The sequence below is a fragment of the Anolis carolinensis genome, unplaced genomic scaffold, assembly GCF_035594765.1.
Source record: "Anolis carolinensis isolate JA03-04 unplaced genomic scaffold, rAnoCar3.1.pri scaffold_7, whole genome shotgun sequence".
Lineage (NCBI taxonomy): Eukaryota > Metazoa > Chordata > Lepidosauria > Squamata > Dactyloidae > Anolis > Anolis carolinensis.
This window is the reverse complement of record NW_026943818.1, coordinates 17,887,080-17,912,104: the sequence shown is the minus strand read 5'-3', so window position 1 is coordinate 17,912,104 and position 25,025 is coordinate 17,887,080. Positions and strand designations below refer to the sequence as shown.

Genomic DNA, 25,025 nt, shown 5'->3' with positions numbered 1-25,025 from the left:
AGTGTCTAGGACTGTGTGATGTATTTTCGGATGATGCATGCAGATCCCAGCAGGGTGGCCTTTTGCAGTTGGCAGATCGTAATTTTGTCAATGTTTCCAAATGCCGGCTGAGATCTTTTGGCACAGCACCCAGTGTGCCCATCACCACCGGGACCACCTGCACTGGTTTCTGGTTTTTATTATTATTATTATTATTATTGATACAACGACATTGTATGACACAGCAAGCAAGATAGATGTTGTTGTTATTATTATTATTATTATTGTATGACACAGCAAGCAAGATAGATGTTGTTGTTGTTATTATTATTATTATTATTGTATGACACAGCAAGCAAGATAGATGTTGTTGTTATTATTATTGTATGACACAGCAAGCAAGATAGATGTTGTTGTTGTTATTATTATTATTATTATTTTTATTGTATGACACAGCAAGCAAGATAGATGTTGTTGTTGTTGTTATTATTATTATTATTATTGTATGACACAGCAAGCAAGATAGATGTTGTTGTTATTATTATTGTATGACACAGCAAGCAAGATAGATGTTGTTGTTGTTATTATTACTATTATTATTTTTATTGTATGACACAGCAAGCAAGATAGATGTTGTTGTTGTTGTTGTTATTATTATTATTATTGTATGACACAGCAAGCAAGATAGATGTTGTTGTTGTTATTATTATTATTATTATTGTATGACACAGCAAGCAAGATAGATGTTATTATTATTATTATTATTATTGTATGACACAGCAAGCAAGATAGATGTTATTATTATTATTATTATTATTATTATTATTATTATTATTGTATGACACAGCAAGCAAGATAGATGATGTTGTTGTTGTTGTTGTTGTTATTATTATTATTATTGTATGACACAGCAAACAAGATAGATATGATTGATTTTGTATCACAAAATACCTGTTGGGGAGATGGAGGCGGCATACAAAAATATTATTATTATTATTATTATTATCTTAAACGAACAAAGCAGTTGGCATAATAATAATAATAATAATAATAATAATAATAATAATAATAATAATAATTTGAAACACAACAAGATGAGTCCACAGCAGACACTCTGCTGGCTGTTGTATTGGATCACACACTGGACACTTATTATTATTATTATTATTATTATTATTATTATTATTATTATTATTATTATCTGAAATGAACAAAACCAAACAAGAACAAAAGAGAAGGGGAGGGGAGAAGAAAATTGAGAAAAAGTTTGAAAGTAATGAAGTCAACATTCTCTGGAGTAAAAACGGCAAAATAATGCCATTCCTTTCCCTCCAAATAATTCAAAGGTAAGATGAGAAAAAGACTTTTTATCCAAGGGAACCAATTTGGAGGACGCTTTTAATAAACCGGGAAACAATTTGGCAAGTGAAGAACAGCCTGGGAAAAGGCCGTAAACAAAAACAGAGGATGGTTAACCCGCATTTGAGTCCAAGAAGTGGAATATGAAATCAAAGAGGAAAGATAAGAAGGAGCAAGAGAGGGAGCAAATGCACTTAAGTTAATAATAAAATAATGGACAGGATTGTCAAGAGATGAGTCCCGATGCCGTGGGTGAATCGGAGGTCAATCGAGTGTGATGGGGGCACATTCGGAGATGCCGATCGAGGGAGAAAATTGGAAAGGAGAAGAGCAGGACAAAAGCACCGAAACGACAACATCAAGCACATTAAACGGCCACATCTGCCAACTCGGAGAAAGGCCCGTCTTGGGAGCCAATCTGGAGATTAAACGCACCGGAGAGAGTTTCTTCAAAGTATCATTTTTGCATTTTGAAAGATACAGGACCTCAATCCAGAAGACTTGAAAATAGCCATCGTCCGACACTCATCTCCGTATCAGGCCACTTGTATCGATTACACAGCCGCTTGAAAAGAAAAGACTTGTTGCTTCCATATGTATATGCACATGTATCAAAAGAAAGAACGCAAGGCTTCGTCTCCCAAAAAAACATCTCTTTCTGAGATTTGGAGACTTGGTTTGACTGGCGACTTCTCCCGTTTTTGTCTTCCATGTAGATAGATTTAAATGGATACGGTTTCCTAACATCACGTCATTGTCTAATAATAATAATAATAATAATAATAATAATAATAATAATAATAATTTCATCCGAAAATATATCACACAGTCCTAGACACTTGGGAAGTGTTCGACTTGGGATTTTGTGATACGAAATCCAGCATGTCTATCTTGTTTGCTGTGTCATAATAATAATAATAATAATAATAATAATAATAATAATAATACATCACACAGTCTTAGACACTTGGGAAGTGTTCGATTTGTGATTTTGTGATACGAAATCCAGCATGTCTATCTTGTTTGCTGTGTCATAATAATAATAATAATAATAATAATAATAATAATAATAATAATAATAATACATCACACAGTCTTAGACACTTGGGAAGTGTTCGACTTGTGATTTTGTGATACGAAATCCAGCATGTCTATCTTGTTTGCTGTGTCATAAAATAATAATAATAATAATAATAATAATAATAATAATAATAATAATAATTTCATCCAAAAATATATCACACAGTCCTAGACACTTGGGAAGTGTTCAATTTGTGATTTTGTGATATGAAATCCAGCATATCTATCTTGTTTGCTGTGTCATAATAAAATAATAATAATAATAATAATAATAATAATAATAATAATAATAATAATAATAAGTTTATTTATACCTCGCCTCCATCTCCCCCAAAGGGGACTCGGGGCGGCTTGTAATAATAATAATAATAATAATAATAATAATAATAATAATAATAATAATAATAATAATGGAAACTAATAAATGTAGTAATAAATAGAGTAAAATAATAAATTTAATAATAATAAATAGAGTAAAATAAAAAATGTAATACTAATAATCATAGAGAAAAAGTAGACTAAAATAAATGTATCCTTTTAATAATAATAGAGTGAAATAATACATGTAGAAATAATATTAATAATAATAAATACAGAAAAATAATACATGTAATAATAAATAGAGTAAAATAGTAAATGCAATAATAATAAGATCAGAGTGAAATAAATATATTAATAATAATAATAAAAATAGACTAAATTAAATGTAATAGTAGCAACAATAGAGAAAAATAATAAATGTAATACTACCATTTAGAGAAAAATAATAAATGTAATAATGCCAATAACAATAGAGAAAAATAATAAATGTAATTCAGTAGAGTCTCAGTTATATTTTGTTGCAAAATTCATAAATACAGTAATTACTACATAGCATTAATGCATATTGAACTACTTTTTCTGCCAAATTTGTTGTATATGTATAACATGATGTTTTGGTGCTTAATTTGCAAAATCCTAACCTAATTTGATGTTTAATGGGCTTTTCCTTAATCTCTCCTTATTATCCAACATATTCGCTTATCCAACATTCTGCCGGCCTGTTTATGTTGGATAAGCGAGACTCTACTGTACCAATAATAATAAATAGAGTAAAATAATAAATGCAATAATAATAAGATCAGAGTGAAATAATAAGTGTATTAATAATAATAATACAAATAGAGTAAAATAAATGTAATAGTAGCAACAATAATAGAGAAAAATAATAAATGTAATAATGCCAATAACAATAGAGAAAAATAATAAATGTAATAATGCCAATAACAATAGAGAAAAATAATAAATGTAATAATGCCAATAACAATAGAGAAAAATAATAAACGTAATCATACCAATAATAATAGAGAAAAATAATAAATGTAATAATGCCAATAACAATAGAGAAAAATAATAAATGTAATAATGCCAATAACAATAGAGAAAAATAATAAACGTAATCATACCAATAACAATAGAGAAAAATAATAAATGTAATAATGCCAATAACAATAGAGAAAAATAATAAATGTAATAATGCCAATAACAATAGAGAAAAATAATAAATGTAATCATGCCAATAACAATAGAGAAAAATAATAAATGTAATAATGCCAATAACAATAGAGAAAAATAATAAACGTAATCATACCAATAACAATAGAGAAAAATAATAAATGTAATAATGCCAATAACAATAGAGAAAAATAATAAATGTAATAATGCCAATAACAATAGAGAAAAATAATAAACGTAATAATGCCAATAACAATAGAGAAAAATAATAAATGTACCATATATTCTCGAGAATAAGCTGACCCAAATGTAAGCCAACCAGGACCCTCACTCGAGTATAAGTCTTTAAAAAAGGGCTGAAAAACTAGGCTTATACTCGAGTATATACAGTAGTTTATGTCCGGGGTAAATGGAAAGGATATCCGGATCAACTGGAATGGCTGTATTATTAGTTATTTAACCATTCCAGGAGCAAAACAACGCTCCGAACGATAGATAATATCCTCCACTTGGAGTAACTAGATCTGTTATGGAAAGTGCTGTCAGTTTTGTTATTCCGAACAACTTCCTGGGCTGAAGATTATTACCATCCAATAATACATACCAGTCGATGCTTTTTTGGATCTCGGCATTAGGAAAGTGTGCTCACTTGGGCTTTAGGTATTTAAGTATCTACCTCTTCTTTTCTCTCTCTTGCTCTCCTTCATCTAGGAAAGCTGAACAGTCAGGACACGTACAACAACTTCACCAACAACAATCCCGGGAACCCTCGCCTGTCCCCGCTCCCCAGCCTGACCGTGGTGGTCCCGCTCGCCCAGATCAAGCAGCCCATGACGTTGGGAACCATCACCAAGCGCACCGGGTAAGTCACAATCGTTTTTGGATCAATATCTCTTTCTCTATTTCGCACATTAAACCTGCCATTCTGCGTGCCATTCTGCGTGCCTTGCGCTTTCTTTTTGCACGTCGAAGAGGGTCGAATACAGGAAGCAAACACTCAGAGAACCCCAGGGCAACTCTCAAGCAGATCTGTAAATATTTGTCCACAATTGCCAAATTCGCCGTCTTCTTCGTTTACTTTTTTTTTTTTTTAAATGGCTTATTTTCTCTAAACCATCTGATACATTTCTGCTGGAAATCAGAGGTAGTTAGTAACTCAAACCGAGGATTTCCTGCTAAGCCCTGGCCGGTATGTTTTTTAGCAGTTTAATAAAACTTGGCATATGCATCACAGTTCTGAATTTTTCACGTTTTCAAATATTATTTTTTTAAAACACTACGTTGTTTATTTTATTTTTTTATTTATTTCCCTTACATTTGCCTCTCTAGCGTTAGCTGTCTATCCCTAGGGTCCTGGTGAATGTTGTGGATTTAGTAAAAGCTGTGGTTGCAGTCAAGTTAATAATAATAATAGTAATAATAATAATAATAATAATAATAATAACATCACACTGTCCTAGACACTTGGGAAGTGTTCGACTTGTGATTTTGTGATACAAAATCCAGCATATCTATCTTGTTTGCTGTGTTATAATAATAAAATAATAATAATAATAATATGTCTATCCCTAGGGTCCTGGTGAATGTTGTGGATTTAGTAAAAGCTGTGGTTGCAGTCAAATTAATAATAATAATAATAATAATAATAATAATAATAATAATAATAACAACAACATCACACTATCCTAGATACTTGGGAAGTGTTCGACTTATGATTTTGTGATACGAAATCCAGCATATCTCTCTTGTTTGCTGTGTTATAATAATAAAATAATAATAATAATAATAATATGTCTATCCCTAGGGTCCTGGTGAATGTTGTGGATTTAGTAAAAGCTGTGGTTGCAGTCAAGTTAATAATAATAATAGTAATAATAATAATAATAATAATAATAATAATAATAACAACATCACACTGTCCTAGACACTTGGGAAGTGTTCGGCTTGTGATTTTGTGATACGAAATCCAGCATATCTATCTTGTTTGCTGTGTTATAATAAAATAATAATAATAATAATAATAATAATAATAATAATAATAATAATAATAATAATAATATGTCTATCCCTAGGGTCCTTGTGAATCTTGTGGATTTAGTAAAAGCTGTGGTTATTAACAGTCAAGATAATAATAATAATAATAATAATAATAATAATAATAATAATAATAATAACTATAATAACAGTATGTCTATCCTTAGGGTTCTGGTGAAGGCAGAAAATCCCACAATATCTTCTTTGAACTGGGTTATCTGAGTTCACACTGCCATATATTCCAGTTCAGATAATGTTTGACTTTATTTAGTTGTGTGGAAGGGGCCTCAAACAAACCTAGGTTTTCGCCAGATAATGTAAAGTTCTTGGATTTTATTTATTTACAGTATTGATATTTCACCCTTCTCAGGGCGGATCACAATGTACATATACATTGCAAACATTTAATGCTATTAGATATACGACATATAGTCAGACACAAATTTAACATTTTCCAGCTTCCAGCTTCATGAGGATATGCTCGATCCCAGCCACAGGGGAAGCTGCTGCTTCATCATCCACTTGTGACACCCGAGTCCTTGATGAAGTACTTCCTCATTCTTCTGCATGCTGCTGGACATTTTTATGGTGTCGTAAATTACTGTATATACTCGAGTATAAGCCTAATTGTTCAGCCCTTTTTTAGGACTAAAAAAAAAAACTCCTCAGCTTATACTCGGGTGAGGGTCCTGGTGGGCTTATATTCAGGTCGGCTTATACTCAAGTATATATGGAATATTTATTATTTTTCTCTATTATTATTGGTATTATATTTATTATTTTACTCTATTGATTATTATTATTACATTTATTATTTTACTCTTATTATTGTTGTTGCTTTTACATTTATTTTACTCTAATTTTATTATTAATACATTAATTATAATAATTCTATTATTACATGTATTATTTTACTCTATTTATTATTACATTTATTATTTTACTGCATTTATTATTATTATTACATTTGTTATTTCGCTCTATGATTATTAAAAGGATACATAAGCACATTTACATTGAAAAAGATGAAAATAATGATTTAATCAGAGTTGGACAGTCTTATTTTAAATTTGAGCTTTATGTAAATATTCAAAAACATTTAATCTACTGATACCTCCATTAATGTAATTTTATTGGTATCTTGGCTTACACGTGAGTCAATGTTTTCCCAGTTTTTTTGTGGAAAAATTAGGTGCCTCGGCTTATATTTGGGTCGGCTTATACTTGAGTATGTACGGTATTTGTGGGAGCAAATGTCTAAAAGCGAAATTCATAAGACTCCTTTCGTTGCTTCTCAATTTTTCCAGGAAAAGGGGGACTTGGAGGAGGATTTTAAAAACCTAATTTTCTCTGCTTTGTTCTGCGTGACTCACAAAGGACATTTCTTTGTTGCGATAAATAGTCTTTTTCGGGGGCAGCTGCTGTGACATGCCCGGTGGAGATAAGCAAGTCTCTTACCATGTTCCAGAAACCGCACTCTCGTCATTGCTTCACCTTTCCATTCATGGTTGCATAGAACGTATACCAAACAGTGAAACAAAACGTCGTCAACTGTTCAACACAATCGTGTTGTGCAGTCAATAATGGCCTCCGTAGGGTATTTTACCTTGTGTATCATTGTTCAGCCATTGATTTTCAGATTAAATCGACTCATATTTTTATTTACTGCACAACATGATTGTGTTTAACAGTTGACAATTTTTTGTTTCGCTATTTGGCCATTAAAATACCGGCCCGCTTAAGCCGTATCTATTTATCTACTCACAGTTGTTTTCCATCTGCTAGGTGGGCAGTGAAGCCATACCTATATCTACTCACCGCTGTTTTCCATCTGCTAGGTGGGCAGTGAAGCCGTACCTATTTATCTACCCACCGCTGTTTTCCATCTGCTAGGTGGGCAGTGAAGCCGTACCTATTTATCTACTCACTGCTGTTTTCCATCTGCTAGGTGGGCAGTGAAGCCATACCTATATCTACTCACCGCTGTTTTCCATCTGCTAGGTGGGCAGTGAAGCCGTACCTATTTATCTACTCACTGCTGGTTTCCATCTGCTAGGTGGGCAGTGAAGCTGTACCTATTTATCTACCCACCGCTGTTTTCCATCTGCTAGGTGGGCAGTGAAGCCGTACCTATTTATCTACCCACCGCTGTTTTCCATCTGCTAGGTGGGCAGTGAAGCTGTACCTATTTATCTACTCACAGCTGTTTTCCATCTGCTAGGTGGGCAGTGAAGCTGTACCTATTCATCTACTTACATTTACATGTCCATAGACACCTCCAAGGTCATGTGGCCATTGGCATGACTGCATGGAGCGCCATTACCTTCCCGCTGGAGCGGTACCTATTCATCTACTCACATTTGCATGTCCATAGACACCTCTAAGGTCATCTGGCCACTGGCAGGACTGCATGGAGCACTGTTACCTTCCTGCCGGAGCAATACCTATTCATCTACTCACATTAGCATGTTTTCGAACTGCAGAAGCTGAGGCTGACAGCGGACACTCACTCCGCTCCCTGGATTCGAACCTGCAACCTTTCGTTCTGCAAGTTAAGCAGATGGGGGGCGCCACGGGGGGCTCATGCTGAACTTAATGGCATGCTTATTTTAAAATCCGTTTTGTAACTGTGTGTAACTGTGCTCCCAAGCATGGGCTGTGCGGTGGGATCTGGGGCCTGAAACGAGGCCTCCCGACTTGCCCTGAGCCCTTGTCCTGAACCACGTCCATGAGCGTGGGATGCCAGACAAGTTAAGCTGGACATTGTTTCCTCTTCCGTGCCTGCCCTGCCTCTTTCAGCACACCTCCTTCCTTTAATCTGCCCTTCCACCTTCTTCTCTCTCTTTGTGTGGCTCAGCCCTCGCACAGAGCGCACTTTGTCTCGCTTGCCGTTGGTTCCGTGGCTCGAGCTCCGTCCCCGAAGGGCGGGGAAGCGAATGCGGATTAAGGCCTGGCCTTGCTCCTCTGCCGGGTGTTTGCTCAGGAAGCCACCGAGCCCAAACGCCTTGCACCTCGCAGGCTTGACCACGGTTGACTTCACCCTCTTGCCTTTGGAGATGGGCTGGTTAAATATTGCGCAGCTTACGGTAATCTTTGGAAGATCTTTCAGGGCTTCCAATGCCTGAGTTGTTATCCTTCAACAAGAAACATCCTGGACGTTGCGTTGTTGAGCCTCTCCCTCCTCCTCCTCCTCCTCCTCCCAGCGTACATCAAAGCGAACTCTGGCTCCTCTCTGCACACTGCACATAAAAACATCTCTGCACATGCAAGAGAGCACAAGGAGCCTCTGCTGAAAATACAACACTGTAAAGAACTTACAACAACTAAAGACTCAGCGAGGAGACCTTTTTAAAATTTGTTTTCTTCTTCTTCTTCAGTTTAGATGGTAACGCAACTTGTTTTATAATATATGCGACAGAGGCTTAGATGTTGGAGGACAATAACAAGTTTATTCAGGCACAGAGCTTAGTGGTTACAATTTCGTTTCTCACTTAGAGGCACTTTTATTAACAGTTACAATACTAGAATGAGGTAAGACAAACTCCCTAAAGTGTCATTTCTTTTACTTACAGTAGTTAGAACTTCTTCCTCTGCTACTTTTAAACCGCAGTCACCCTGTGATATACGATCACAGATTCTCTGTTCCTTACCAGGACACAGACTACATTAAATAAGTCACCAAACTTATTTTAAACTGACTCAAAAATGAATAATTGAGTCTCCTTGATCCCCTCAACCTAGGATCAATCTTCCCTGTGCCTCATCAGAGCACAGACTGAATCCCTTTTTTAAACTCTGCACTTTTTCAACAAAGCGGCAGTTGGCTCCGCCTACTTCTCCATGGCAACCAGCCTCTGAGTGCTGAGATGCAGTAAGTGTAATACTTACCCTTTTAAAACACAAACACACAATTAAACATAAAATCTGAAAACCAAAAATTCATACTTAATTACAAACACTTTGAAGGGTGGTGCAGTGGGCTTTGTGTTTGACTATGACTCTGGAGACCAGGGTTCAATGCTCCACTCAGCCATGGAAGCCTTGCGCAAGTCATGCACGGTCAGAAAAAAACTACAATAGGTTTGCCTTAAGGTTGGCATAAATCAGAAAGGACTGGAAAAGGTGCACAACCACTCATAATGTCACCTGCCCTTGCAGAGGTAAATTATTGGGATTTTCTGGTGAGCGTCATCCTCATAACAATGTGGTGAGAGTCATCCAATGTGATGGCATGATCATCAGCACAGATGAATTAGATGTTTTAGGAATCAGCTGATTTTTCTTGTAATAGCCAATAAGACCACCTCAAGCTTCTGAGAGCTTCTGTTCAATCATTTCAAAGCTCCCTGCTTGAGCGGTGATGACAAGATCATCAGCATAGATGAATTAGATGGGTTAGGAATCAGCAGGATTTCCCTGTCATAGGCAGTAAGAGCACCTAAAGCTTCGGAAAGCTTCTGTGGGGTTCTTTTTAAGTAGACAGTGTAGGATTCCGTTGTCCATTGGGGGCCAATTGTATTTCCAATAATTATTATTTTTTCATCATAACATTTACATGTAGCTCAGTACAGTTTCCCATACCCACAACCGGCACAAGCATCCAGAGCCAAAAGCGTTCTCGTAGAGAAATAATTCCAGGATGTGGAGCAGAGGAGGCGGCGGGATGCCGATGTTCCCTGGAGCCTGACGAGACCTAAAATGGCCAAATTGAGACGGCAGCCTGAACTCGAGCCTCCGGGGGGCAAAGCGTGTGTTGAACATATTTAACATCTGCCCTCCTATTTCTCGAAACACGCCTGCGATAGAGAGGCAGGACAGGGACCATCTGTCTGGCTCCGAGAAGAGGCGGGCGCGTGGATTGCCACAAATGGCAGGAGACAGATGTACTTACACCTACGTGGGCAACACCTTGGAGCACAGCCCTGAGGAAGCATCTCTCCTCCCTCTGCCTCTCTGGAAACAGCTGCCCAGACGTGGTCGTGGGCTTCAAATCCCACCGGATTTCCACAACTGGCTCCCGTTTGACAGCCGTCAAGGGGAGAAAAGAGCAGGGTTTGCCTTCTGAAGTCTCCCCGTTGCCTGATGCTGCCGTGAGTGATGAGGAGGCACTTACGTAGGCAGCAGAGAGATCCCAAATCTAGCAGCCTCCGTTCAGTCATCGTGGCTTCTAGGCTCAGTTCAGGTCCGATTTGCTTTTGGACCCATTTACAGTAGAGTCTCACTTATCCAACGTTCTGGATTATCCAGTGCATTTTTGTAGTCAATGTTTTCAATACATCGTGATATTTTGGTGCTAAACTCGTAAATACAGTAATCACTACGTAGCATTGCTGCATATTGAACTACTTTTTCTGTCAAATTTGTTGTCTAACATGATGTTTTGGGGCTTAATTTGGTAAAATCATCACCTAATTTGATGTTTAATAGGCTTTTCCTTAATCCCTCCTTATTATCCAAGATATTCGCTTATTCAACATTCTGCCAGCCCGTTTATGTTGAATAAGTGAGACTCTACTGTATTATTATTATTATTATTATTATCATCATCATTTTGGAGTGGAGTAGGGAGCCGTGGTGGTGCAGCGGGTTAAACCGCTAAGCTGAAGAATTTGCTGACCGGAAGGTTCGCAGTTCAAATCTGTGGGACAGGGTGAGCTCCCATTGTTAGCCCCAGCTTCTGACAACCTAGAATTCCAAAACATGCCAATGTGAGTAGATCAATAGGTACTGCTCCAGTGGGAAGGTATCAGAACTCATGACAATGTCAACTTAGAAATGGAGATGAGCAAAGTTGGACACGAATAGATTTAAAGTCAAGGGAAAACCTTTACCTTTCCCAACCCTGGGAAATGAAAACAGTTGTTACAAAGTCCAGGCGATGGAACGCTCGCTCGCTCCTCGGTTGCGTTTGTTTTTGCAATATGGAACGAAGAATGCAGATAACACGTTTTTTTGATGTGGGATCTGGCTGAGATGTTATCGTCTCGTGTACGATTTGTTCATAAAATCACTGATATCCGTTTGATCTCTTTTGAACTCTGAAGACTTTAATCCTTTCCAGGACCTATTAGTGGTACAGACACAGACCGAAAAAAAAGAGTCAAAGAGTAAAAGGGAAAGAAGAGCAATTCCAGCTGAATAGGAAATAACAAGAGAAAACCAAAACCAAACTCTTGCAAAGGGAGGCAGAAATCGGGGATTCAAGGGCTCGGTTTCAAACACGCAGAATAAATCAAAGGCAACGCATTTGTGGAAATTATTTTCACAAATAACATTTCGGGAGACTGGGTTAGATCTGTGAATTCCCGCCCATGGCCTGCTTTGTTCCAGACCTGGTTGGGAGGAAATTAGAATGTTTGTGCTGTCGAAGGCTTTCATGGCCGGAATCACAGGGTTGTTGTGTGTTTTTAGAGCTGTCTGGCCATGTTCCAGAAGCATTCTCTCCTGACGTTTCGCCCACATCTGTGGCAGGCATCCTCAGAGGTTGTGAGCTATGTTGGAAACTAGGCGAGTGAGGGTTGTTGTGCGTTTTCCGGGATGTATGGCCATGTTCCAGAAGCATTCTCTCCTGACATTTTGCCCACATCTGTGGCAGGCATCCTCAGAAGTTGTGAGGCATATTGGAAAAGCTAAGCAAGGAAGATATATATATATATGGTCCAGGGTGGGAGAAAGAACTCTTGTCTGTTGGAGGCCAGTGTGAATGTTGTAATTAATCACCTTGATTAGCATTACATGGCCTTGCAAGCTTCATTCCTGCCTGGGGAAATCCTTTGTTCAGAGGTGTTAGCTGTCCCTGATTGATTCATGTCTGGAATTCCTCTGTTTTCGGAGTGTTCTTCGCTTACTTCTCCATGGCAACCAGCCTCTGAGTGCTGAGATGCAATAACTGTAATACTTACTCTTTTAAAACACAGATTCTCTGTTCCTTACCAGGACACAGACTACATTAAATAAGCCACCAAACTTATTTTAAACTGACTCAAAATGAACAATTGAGTCTCCTTGATCCCCTCAACCTAGGATCAATCTTCCCTGTGCCTCATCAGAGCACAGACTGACTCTCTTTTTTTAAACTCTGCACTTCTTCAACAAAACGGCAGTTGGCTCCACCTACTTCTCCATGGCAACCAGCCTTTGAGTGCTGAGATGCCATAACTGTAATACTTATCCTTTTAAAACACAAATCACAGATTCTCTGTTCCTTACCAGGGCACAGACTACATTTAATAAGCCACCAAACTTATTTTAAACCGACTCAAAATGAACAATTGAGTCTCCTTGATCCCCTCAATCTTCCCTGTGTCTCATCAGAGCACAGACTGACTCTCTTTTTTTAAACTCTGCAATTCTTCTACAAAACGGCAGTTGACTCCACCTGCTTCTCCATGGCAACCAGCCTCTGAGTGCTGAGATGCCATAACTGTAATACTTATCCTTTTAAAACACAAATCACAGATTCTCTGTTCCTTACCAGGGCACAGACTACATTTAATAAGCCACCAAACTTATTTTAAACCGACTCAAAATGAACAATTGAGTCTCCTTGATCCCCTCAATCTTCCCTGTGTCTCATCAGAGCACAGACTGACTCTCTTTTTTTAAACTCTGCAATTCTTCTACAAAACGGCAGTTGACTCCGCCTGCTTCTCCATGGCAACCAGCCTCTGAGTGCTGAGATGCCATAACTGTAATACTTATCCTTTTAAAACACAAATCACAGATTCTTTGTTCCTTACCAGGGCACAGACTACATTTAATAAGCCACCAAACTTATTTTAAACCGACTCAAAATGAACAATTGAGTCTCCTTGATCCCCTCAATCTTCCCTGTGTCTCATCAGAGCACAGACTGACTCTCTTTTTTTAAACTCTGCAATTCTTCTACAAAACGGCAGTTGACTCCGCCTGCTTCTCCATGGCAACCAGCCTCTGAGTGCTGAGATGCCATAACTGTAATACTTATCCTTTTAAAACACAAATCACAGATTCTCTGTTCCTTACCAGGGCACAGACTACATTTAATAAGCCACCAAACTTATTTTAAAACGACTCAAAATGAACAATTGAGTCTCCCTGATCCCCTCAATCTTCCCCGTGTCTCATCAGAGCACAGACTGACTCTCTTTTTTTAAACTCTGCACTTCTTCAACAAAACGGCAGTTGGCTCCGCCTACTTCTCCATGCTGAGTGCTGAGATGCAATAACTGTAATACTTACCCTTTTAAAACACAAACACACAATTAAACATAACATCTGTAAACCAAAAAATCGTACTTCCTTACAGGAACCAAGGAGGATCATTCTAACAAACTGATCAACCAAATGTTGGTAAACTAACCATACTAATTCTAGATTTTCTATCATTTCCCCTTGAGTTTAAAAGGTTCAGATAAATCCTCAAAGGGATCTTGGGCGAAGACGGCAGTGTGATGTGTGATGCGCAGAGTGATGGCCGTGGCGGTTGGACAGCTCTGGCGGTTCCTCTGCCTTGACATTGCTGTGTTATTGTCACCCAACGAAGCCATCTGGTGCTGTCGATTCGAGGATGTAAAAATGGCACAGTGTCCTTCTTTATTAATGCACATTGAGCCACGCCATGTGTGAAGCAGCCCAGAAAAACATGCTCAGGGGGGGACGCCTGACATGAACCGCGGTGGCAGACCTGCTCCTGATCGTGTTTCAGTCCATCTTTTGCAAACAGTTGGCTCTCCGTCCCTCTCCCCTCCGCTCCGAAAAGGAGGCTGGGCGGGCGGATAATAATTCACCCTGTTCTAACAGATGTCAGACAAAGTTTTTTTGGCTTTGGTTTCGTTCTGACTGAGACTCATCAGCCAGGCCTGAATGCTTTTGTACTTTCCACATTTCATAACATTTTACGGCTGGGCAATCTGCAGGCCCCTTACAAATTAAAAAGTTGGGCAGTGCTTTGTATTTTCGTATTTTCTCACACCCTTCCTGAAATTTACATTTCCGACAATTCTTTTGATAATTTTTATACAATAAGCCTAATTTTTTGTGGGGCCCCTGGTGGCGCAGTGTGTTAAAGCGCTGAGCTGCTGAACTTGCAGACCGAAAGGCCCCAGTTCAAATCCCGGGAGCGGAATGAGTGCCCGCTGTTAGCCTCAGCTTCTGCCAACCTAGCAGTTCGAAAACATGCCAATGTGAGTAGATCAATAGGTACTGCTCCGGCGGGAAGGTAAAGGCGCTCCATACAGTCCTGCCAGTGGCCACCTAACCTTGGAGGTGTCTGCGGACAATGCCAGCTCTTTGGCTTAGACATGGAGATGAGCACCAACCCACAGAGTGTGAGTAGAACAATAGGTACTGCTCCGGCGGAAGGTAACGGCGCTCCATGCAGTCATGCCTATGGCCACATGGCCTTGGAGGTGTCTACGGACAACGCCGGCTCTTCGGCTTAGACATGGAGATGAGCACCAACCCACAGAGTGTGAGTAGATCAATAGGTACTGCTCCGGCGGAAGGTAACGGCGCTCCATGCAGTCATGCCTATGGCCACATGGCCTTGGAGGTGTCTACGGACAACGCCGGCTCTTCGGCTTAGACATGGAGATGAGCACCAACCCACAGAGTGTGAGTAGATCAATAGGTACTGCTCTGGCAGGAAGGTAACGGCGCTCCATGCAGTCATACCTATGGCCACATGGCCTTGGAGGTGTCTACGGACAACGCCGGCTCTTCGGCTTAGACATGGAGATGAGCACCAACCCACAGAGTGTGAGTAGATCAATAGGTACCGCTCCGGCGGAAGGTAACGGCGCTCCATGCAGTCATGCCTATGGCCACATGGCCCTGGAGGTGTCTACGGACAACGCCGGCTCTTCGGCTTAGACATGGAGATGAGCACCAATCCACAGAGTGTGAGTAGATCAATAGGTACTGCTCCGGCGGGAAGGTAACGGCGCTCCATGCCCTCATGCCGGCCACACAACCTGGAGATGTCTATGGACAACGCCAGCTCCTTGGCTTAGACATGGAGATGAGCACCAACCCACAGAGTGTGAGTAGATCAATAGGTACTGCTCTGGCAGGAAGGTAACGGCGCTCCATGCAGTCATACCTATGGCCACATGGCCTTGGAGGTGTCTACGGACAACGCCGGCTCTTCGGCTTAGAAATGGAGATGAGCACCAACCCCCAGAGTCGGTCATTTGTTTCTTTTCCTAACATACGGCAGTCCCACATCTGCTCAATATCTGCATGCAGAGATATGTTGTGTGCACACTACACAATCTCAGTGAAGCATGGCAACCTTGTGCGACATGTCAACAACTGAGTGTCTGCACGACAGTAACTTTTCCAGCTCTGGACTTTGAAGCAGACCCGGGATTACCACCTCCATGAGAACTAATCCCTTGTGATGAAACGAAGATGGTGGGAAAAAAATGATATTTTACGGAACAAATAAAAAGGGAGTTAGTTCAGCATGAGACTGTTGTTTTCAAGCCCTCCAATGTTGCTTGTGATACATTTTTAGCCCTTTTTGGGTTCCTTTTTGGAAACTGATAATGTTAACTTTTTTTCTCCAATGGTCTGATTTGACGCTGTTGCTTGTTGACGTTGACCTCTTCCATCTAATTTCTGTGCATTTCTCCCCCCTGTTTCCCCACGAAGACCTTACCTGTTTGGAGCAGGATGTTTTTCCATAAAAGCTCCCTGGTGAGTCCCGTTCAATCCCGGCATGCCTTCTAATGATTTTGCTGTCCTCACTGGGAATGGCCATGGGCTTGCTTTCCATCCTCATCTTCTCCTCCGTCAATTGCATGAGCTCATTCTTCCTCCCGTGCAAGCGATACGTGACCGGGGGCAGAACTCCGTGTGAGGATTTTGCATTGAGCTTCCCATTTCTTGTGCCCATAATGTCTTGATGTGACGTGTTGTGTCGTGTCCTATTGCCTAGGTGGGCCTCCTCCTTCTCTGGTCCTCTTCTGATCTGGGCTAGGCAACAGATATTATAATGCCTCATAATAATAATAATAATAATAATAATAATAATAATAATAATAATAATAATAATAATAATAAATTTAATATTAGCCCGGGCTGTGGCACAGGCTGGTGAGCAGTCAGCTGCAGCCAGCTGCAACAAATCACTCTGACCAAGAGGTCATGAGTTCGAGGCCAGCTCGGAGCTGCATTTGTCTCTGTCTTTGTTCTATGTTAAAAAGGCATTGAATGTTTGCCTTATATGTGTCATGTGATCCACGCTGAGTCCCCTTCGGGGTGAGAAGGGCGGAATATAAATACTGTAAATAAATAAATAAATAATAATAATTTTATTTCATTTATTATTGTGTAGTATCTTATTGTCTAGGTGGGCCTCTTCCTTCTCTGGTCTTCTTCAGGCAAGCTTCTAATCTGGGCTAGGCAAAAAATATTATAATGCCCAATAATAATAATAATAATAATAATTTTATTTGATTTATTATTGTGTAGTGTCCTATTGCCTATAATAATAATAATAATAATAATTTTATTCTTATATCCCGCCCCATCTCCCCGGAGGGACTCGGGGCGGCTTACATGGGGCCATGCCCAGACACAACAGCACAAATCAGATAAAACATTAAACTGAGCAGTAAAACTTCAACATGATTAAAAACAGTCATAAAAGTCAATATAGACAATAACATTAAAATCCCGATTTGGGTCAAAATTGCCTAGGTGGGCCTTCTCCTTCTCTGGTCCTCTTTGGGCAAGCTTCTGACCTGGGCTAGGCAACAGATATTATAATGCCCCAGAATAATAATAATAATAATAATAATAATAATAATAATAATAATTATTATTTTATTTGATTTATTATTGTGTAGTGTCCTATTGCCTAGGTGGGCCTCTTCCTTCTCTGGTCCTCTTCAGGCAAGCTTCTGATCTGGACTAGGCAACAGATATTATAATGCCTCAGAATAATAATAATAATAATAATAATAATAATCTATTAAGAAGGAAGAAGAAATGATAGGGGCCCATTGTCTATTGACTGATCTGCTAGGGACCCTCCATTGGGAAACTTCAGGTCTGGCTTGTCACAGCTAGCCATGCAGAGCAGTTATGGAAAAACACAATACTGTGGCCATATGTTGCAGATCTCTATAACTTCCCCTTGCTGGGAGATGGGTGGGAACCTGGCCTGGAGTTACCACGTCTGGCAGCAACCCTCACACGTAGTTCTACCCTGAAAACTATCAAGCCGTTGCCTCTTGTTGTCCTCCTTGGGCTGTTGCCTGCATTCATACCCAGGGGATTCCATTGTTGGCCAACTTGAACACCATTGAATAACATCGCAGCTTCAAAGCCTGGCTGCTAGGGAACGCCATTGTTGGCCAGCTTGAATACCATTAAATAGCCTTGCAGCTTCAAAGCCTGGCTGCTTCATACCTAGGGAAACCCCACTTAGGACTACGCCACAGCAACACGTGGCCGGGCACAGCTAGTATATATCTATCTATCTATATCTATCTATCTATCTATCTATATATATATATGGGACACTAGCTAGCTACTCTGGGAATCTAATGCTGAGCTTGGGAGAGGAAGGCCTCTGCATTACATCTGATATGTGGAAATGGGTGTTAATAATAATAATTTTATTAATTACAATAATAGTCTGGGAGAAGATCCAAATGTTTTAAAAGTTGGTGGGCTAAAAGGGATCGAAATTTCCTCCCTGTGTAAGTAAGTAAGAAAGTAAGTAACTTTATTTTTCTATCCCGCCACCATCTCCCGGCTGGGACTCGGGGCGGCTAACACGGGACAAAAGCCCAAAAATACAAACAGGTAGAACAGTTAAAGCATATTACAATAAAAATACAGTAAAATCGACAGTTATACAAACAGTTACCTTAGGCAAAACAGTGCAATAGGCCATCAAAACTCAGTTAACAACTAAAATCAGATTAAAATAAAATAGAATAATGGACCAACCAGGTTGGTGGAGGGGATAGCATGGAGTGCAAAAATATAGTTCTAAAGGGGCCAAGGACAAAGTGCAAATGTTTCTAGACCGATGGAGTGGGAGATGAACTTCCAAATTATTATGGAAAGAGGGACCTGTGCGGAGAAAGGAGTATTAATCTAAATTTTGGTATTGGGGAATGATTTATTCAAAAGCGCAGCTAAAAAGCCAATTTTTTAGCTGCTTTTTAAAAGAGGCAAAGGAGTGTGGCGACTTTCACCACCTAGCCCAAAAACCAAGGGCGGCTGGGATGAGCCTCGGAAGTCCTTCCATTGCTACCAACGGCAGGAAAATATTCGTGTTTTTTGTTAGCCAGACGAAAATTCGTGTCGTATAGGCAGCCCATTTTCGTTTGTATGAAAATGAGACCACACGAACGAAACTGCACAAAATGAACAGCGATTCCTTACGAAAGCACAACACTAATTGCCGTGCACTTCTGTGGCCATGTATTTGAGCACTTTATCTTCTGAGTATGACATGAGTTTGGGAGTTGTTGAGCCAAGCCAGTCTTTCAGCTTGCACTCCGCATTACCGTCCCTGCTTAAATTGCCATCTGATGCTATTACTATTTTTTTTTATTAGAGCATCCTTGGAAGGTACATTTCATTAAAGAAAGGGAAAAGCTTGAATGTGGATTGCTTGTCAAATACCCATCAGGGCTATAAGTAGAGAGAGATGCGCCTCGCGTCGGTCGTCAGAACAAGCGCATTCCCTTGCCAACCAGGGATGACGTCGGCCGAGCCAAGATTAAAAGCCCTAGATTAAAGTGAAGAATATATGGAATGTAATAGACCTTAAATCATTGGAAATGTGCTCGCAAAACTCTCCTGCGGTCCGTTTGATGCCGCGATCGTAGCACGTTGTCGGAGAAAATGAACCTCTGTTGCTTACGCAGCGATTGGGAAGAATTTAAGTACGATCCGAGGCGGGGGCGGGAAGTGATTTTATTTTTTCAAGCCTGCATGCTGTTTTCATTACGCTCTTAATGAGACCTAAAATAATGTCAGCAAAATTAAGTATAGATTTGTCAGCCCGGTTTGCTTGCGCCGAGGAGAAGAAGAATAATAATACGGGGGCTTGTAATTATTTTTAGCAGTTGATTTTAAGCTTGAAAGAAACCACTAAAAAGGAAGAATTTGGAACGGGGCTTAGCGTGGAAAAAGTGAATTACTGATTCGCCGAATACAAGGTTGTGAATGAGCCGTGTGTGTTTCGGCAAGAACTTTAATGCTACAAACAATTGGGAAACGTTCAGGGAGAAGCCCGAAAAAAGGGAATAAATGAGGATGGGCACAAATGGGGAGCAGCTGCCATGCAGAGAAGACAACAACAACAACAACAACAACAATAATAGTAATAATAATAATACTTTATTTATACCCCGCCACCATCTCCCCACCATCTTCCCAAGTGACTGACGAGGCTGAACCTCTTCTCATACAGAGGCTCAGCCCTGTCTCGTGCTCTTGGGAAGAGGCCCCGCCCCCACCCCTAGCCCCACCCTTTAGTCCTAAAAAGTTTCTCAGAGGAGGTATAGAGGCTCAGCCCTGTCTTGGGCTCTTGGGAAGAGGCCCCGCCCCCACCCCTAGCCCCGCCCTTTAGTCCTAAACGGCCTCTCAGGAAATGTATAGAGGCTCAGCCCTATCTCATGCTCTTGGGAAGAGGCCCCGCCCCCACCCTAGCCCCGCTCTTTAGTCCTAAAAAGTTTCTCAGAGGAGGTATAGAGGCTCAGCCCTGTCTCGTGCTCTTGGGAAGAGACCCCGCCCCCACCCCTAGCCCCACCCTTTAGTCCTAAAAAGTTTCTCAGGAGAGGTATAGAGGCTCAGCCCTATTTTGTGCTCTTGGGAAGAGGCCCCGCCCCCACCCCAAGCCCCATCCTTTAGTCCTAAAAGGCCTCTCAGGAGAAATATAGAGGCTCAGACCTGTCTCGGGCTCTTGGGAAGAGGCCCCGCCCCCACCCCAAGCCCCATCCTTTAGTCCTAAAAGGCCTCTCAAGAGAGGTATAGAGGCTCAGCCCTGTCTCGGGATCTTGGGAAGAGGCCCCGCCCCTGCCCTTAGCTCCACCCTCTGTGTCCCAACAAGCGCCTCAGGAGAGATATAGATGCTCAGCCCTGTCTCGGGCTCTTGGGAAGAAGCCACGCCCACTCTATCTCCGCCCCCTGTGTCCTAACAAGCCCCTTAGATGCTCAGCCCTGTCTCCAGCACTTGGGAAGAGGCCCCGCCCCTCCCTGGCCCCGCCCCCAAATGTACCTGTGGCCATCACCGCCCCCCTGGATCACTGAAGCGCCCACCAGGGGGCGGTAGAGCCCACTTTGGGAATCACTGATGTAGATGGAACGCACATACTTGTGTCTTGGCAAGGTTAGGCTTCAGGTAGTAGCTGGAGAGATCTTTTTGGGCATTAGTAAGTTGGTTTCCGACTGTTTCAAAGTCTTTTGCTTGTGTTGCAAAGTCATCGGCGTATATAACGCTCGTTGAGAATGGTGCCAAGCTTGGTCCATTTCCATAATCATGCTAGCACAGTCCCCATCTTTCCCTGTTATTTTTTCTGTATCAGCACTGGTTTCTCCATTATAGCATCCCTTGGTAACATTCTGGGGAATTAAAACACCATACATATGAGGAAGCCCTCCTAGATCTTGCAGAATTTTCCTGTACGAATTGCACGGCGATTGGGTTGGATATTCTTCCCCTATGTTTAAAGCGGAGATAATATCCCCGGTCACTCCCGGCTCCTTTTTTCACTTAACGTTTAACCACAAGAGTAATTGTGTTTTACAAGTCTGCCTTTTTTCTGTCTACAAAACATCATTCTTGAACTGAAAATGTTTTGGCACTGGAAGCCGGGGCTTCAGTGTGTGCCGGGGAAGACGTTTGTTTTAAAGACGTGGTGTAAATAGAACATACTTTATTCCGTTTCCTTTAAAACTGTTTAGATCTGTGTTGTGAAAAATCGTAAGTCTTTGGGCCGCGGAGGGCTTGGGAAGCGACTTGGTCAGCGTGACCTTTCTCTTGACTGGCGGCTCCTGGTTTCCTGTAGCAGATGCAAAGAATCCACCCACACTCTTATGGCTGCTGTGCAAGCCTGTGAACTTGCTGGTTTTCCCGTGGTGTTAAAGGAGTAGAAATGTACATCTTCAAGTGTCTCATCTTTTCATTTTTTGATTGAAAGACATACATTGGATGACTATGTCTTTTGTGGCCTAATTTGGTGCAATTTGGTCCAGTGGTTTTGTTGTTTACTCCATGGGAAAAAACGCACATTACATTTATATATATATATATATACTAGCTTTGCCCGGCCACGCGTTGCTGTGGCTTATGGGAATCCTTTGTTGGCCAGGTGGAATAGCAGTGAATAGCCTTGCAGTCTCAAAGCCTGGCCGTTTTCTGGAGTTGCTGGAGCTTTTTGTTATATGAACGTAGAGACATGAATGAGGGGTTGTGCTGCCAAGTTTAGTGTTTCTGGGATGTGTAGTTTTGTTGTTTTGTCCTAGGCTGAAATTTCATTACCCTTTTATATATATAGGGAATTATGCACATTACATTTATATATATATATATTATATCATTCAATTATTATTCTATTATTATTGTAGTATATTATCATATTATTACCATTATATTATTATACTAGCTGTGCCCGGCCACGCGTTGCTGTGGCGAAGTCTGGTGGTATGGGAAATAAAGTATTGAGGAATTGGTGGTAGTTAAGGTCAAGGGTAAAGGTTTTACCTTACATTAAGTCCATTATAAATGGGTTATATAGCTGTGTGGAAGAGCCTTGTGTCTACACTGCCATATAATCCAGTTCAAATCAGATAATCTGTATTTGATAGGCAGTGTGGAAGAGGCCTAAGTGAGGCCTAACTCTGCCTGTCCTCTGGGCTGAGTGGGTTGCTAGGAGACCAAGTGGGCAGAGCTTAATAATAATAATAATAATAATAATAATAATAATAATAATAATAATAATAATAATGTTTATTTATATCCTGCCTCCATCTCCCCCGAAGGGGACTCGGGGCGGCTTACAGCAAAATCAAAATACAAGCCATGATAAAATATGACACATCAAAGGACAACAACAAAAACCAATAATAAATATGCACAATAGGCGAAAAAACACAACACAGAATTAAAACATCAAATTAAAAACAATGAGGTTGCAATAGTGGATAAGCAAAGTGCACATTGTGAGTAACAAAGGCTAAAGGGTAAGGGTAAAGTTTTCTCCTGCCATTAAGTCCAGTTGTGTCCGACTGCACACTGAAGTGGATTATATGGTATTGTGTAGTCAAGATAATCCAGTTCAAAGCAGATAATATAAGATTATAAATGGGTTATATAGCTGTGTGGAAGGGCCTTGAGTCTACACTGCCATCTAATCCAGTTAAAATCTGATAATCTGTATCTTATAGGCAGTGTGGAAGAGGCCTAAGTGAGGCCTAACTCTGCCTGTCCTCTGGGCTGAGTGGGTTGCTAGGAGACCAAGCCTTCTAACTGGCAGCAATTGGATAAAAACAATTATGTCTCTTCCTCTAATTAGGACTTTATTTTTCTTCTCTTTTTGTTGTATGAACGTAGAGGCATGGATGAGGGGTTGTGCTGCCAAGTTTAGTGTTTCTGGGATGTGTAGTTTTGTTGTTTTGTCCTAGGCCGAAATTTCATTACCCTTTTATATATAGATAGATAGATTAAAACCAATGATACAACAATCAAACAAAATAAGCAGTTAAAACACAGCATACAGTAAAAACACCTAATGAGGTAACAATACAAGCATCAACCACTATGGATAACAAGGGGTCGGGCATGTAAAAGTACACAATTTCAAGTCCGACCCTTTGTCTCCATCCCTGTGGAAACGCTTGCACAGGAGCTAAGCGAGAGCACAGCTCCCAAAGCTCACGTCGCAAAGAGAGCAGGTGTCAGTTCACAGAATCACTTGCTTTCTTAAATGTGGTCCTTCGTATTACTTTCAGTCTATTTGTGCAGACTTTCACGCTGCATGAGTGAGTTGCTTCGCGGCTGCGGCAGAGGCGGCTTGTCGTACTTTTGCTCTCATCCCCTTGTTCCTTCTTCTGTTGTGACCGTGGTGGGGGGTTTGGTTTGGTTTGGAGGCTTCACACCTTTTAACACACTCCCGTTGAGCAACACGGATAAGGGAAGCAGATATAATATATCACCCACAACCATCCTTTGCCATACCACGATCAAAGATAGGCCGCCCGCCTCTCGATATTCACCAAAAACCTTCTCATTCCCGCAGCCTTTGAAACTGGAAATTTTTAAAAGAATCAGCGGAGTGTGCTTTACTACTTTGGATCAAAGTGTTTTATCCTTTAGTGGTATTTTATCTTTTAAAAAGAAGCTTTAATATTTTCTGTTGTTTATTCTTATTTTGATGTTCACTTTATTTTGATGTATTGGTTTGTTTGTTTTTTTCAAATCGTTTAAAAATTGAGAACTCCCAGTTTCCATTTCTCTGAAGTTTGATCATTCAGATCTCTTAGAGAAATCCCGCTGTACAAGGAGGTAAATACAGTTGTTTGAATCCTCGTGCAGCGACATGTGTGTTCAATACGGAATCATAATGTCTTCAAAATCAGGAAATATAGTGGACATATTTGCTTTGACACAGGCCGAGATCAAAGCTGTTCTTTCCCCCATCCTCCCATTTCGAGGGTGCCGAACTTTTAGGTTTCATTCGCCAAGTGCTTTTGGTTAGGTTTTGTTTACACTGGCCAATCAGAATGCTGAAGACATTCCAAAGTTGTCCAGTTTTAATTTTATACACGTTCTGTAGGAAATAAAACTGCTCGTCTCCCCAGAAGATCAAATTATTGGTTGCCAGAATGGAAAAGCAATGACAAATCGTGAAAGGGGTGATGAACAGTGCCCACTAGAGATGTGCACAAATTTTTTTCCTTCGTTTCCTTCGTGCTATCGTTTAGTTTTGATCGTTCGTCTACACAAAACGAATGACGACATTTTCATAGGAAACGAGAGGCAACACGAAAACGAAATCCGCACCGTCATCGTGCTTGCTTTCGTTTTCCTTTTGTTTCGGCCCCGTAACAATAAGCAGGTACTGACAGAG

General features: G+C 40.4%; 1 protein-coding gene across 7 annotated transcripts in view; it reads left to right on the top strand.

Annotated features, from left to right (window-relative positions):
* Nucleotides 1-25,025, top strand: part of bcas3 (BCAS3 microtubule associated cell migration factor) — a 423,910-nt gene that overhangs the window by 163,919 nt on the left and 234,966 nt on the right. For 6 of the 7 annotated variants that reach the window (XR_010000122.1, XR_010000121.1, XR_010000123.1 and 3 more), the window contains exons 16-17: nt 4,624-4,774; nt 16,582-16,626. Coding sequence is in view for 4 of the 7 variants with exons in the window: in XM_062959513.1 (XP_062815583.1) it covers nt 4,624-4,774; nt 16,582-16,626 (196 nt within the window). In the remaining 3 variants the exon portion in view is untranslated. The remainder of the gene's footprint in view (nt 1-4,623; nt 4,775-16,581; nt 16,627-25,025) is intronic. The other variant, XM_062959515.1, reaches the window with a different exon arrangement.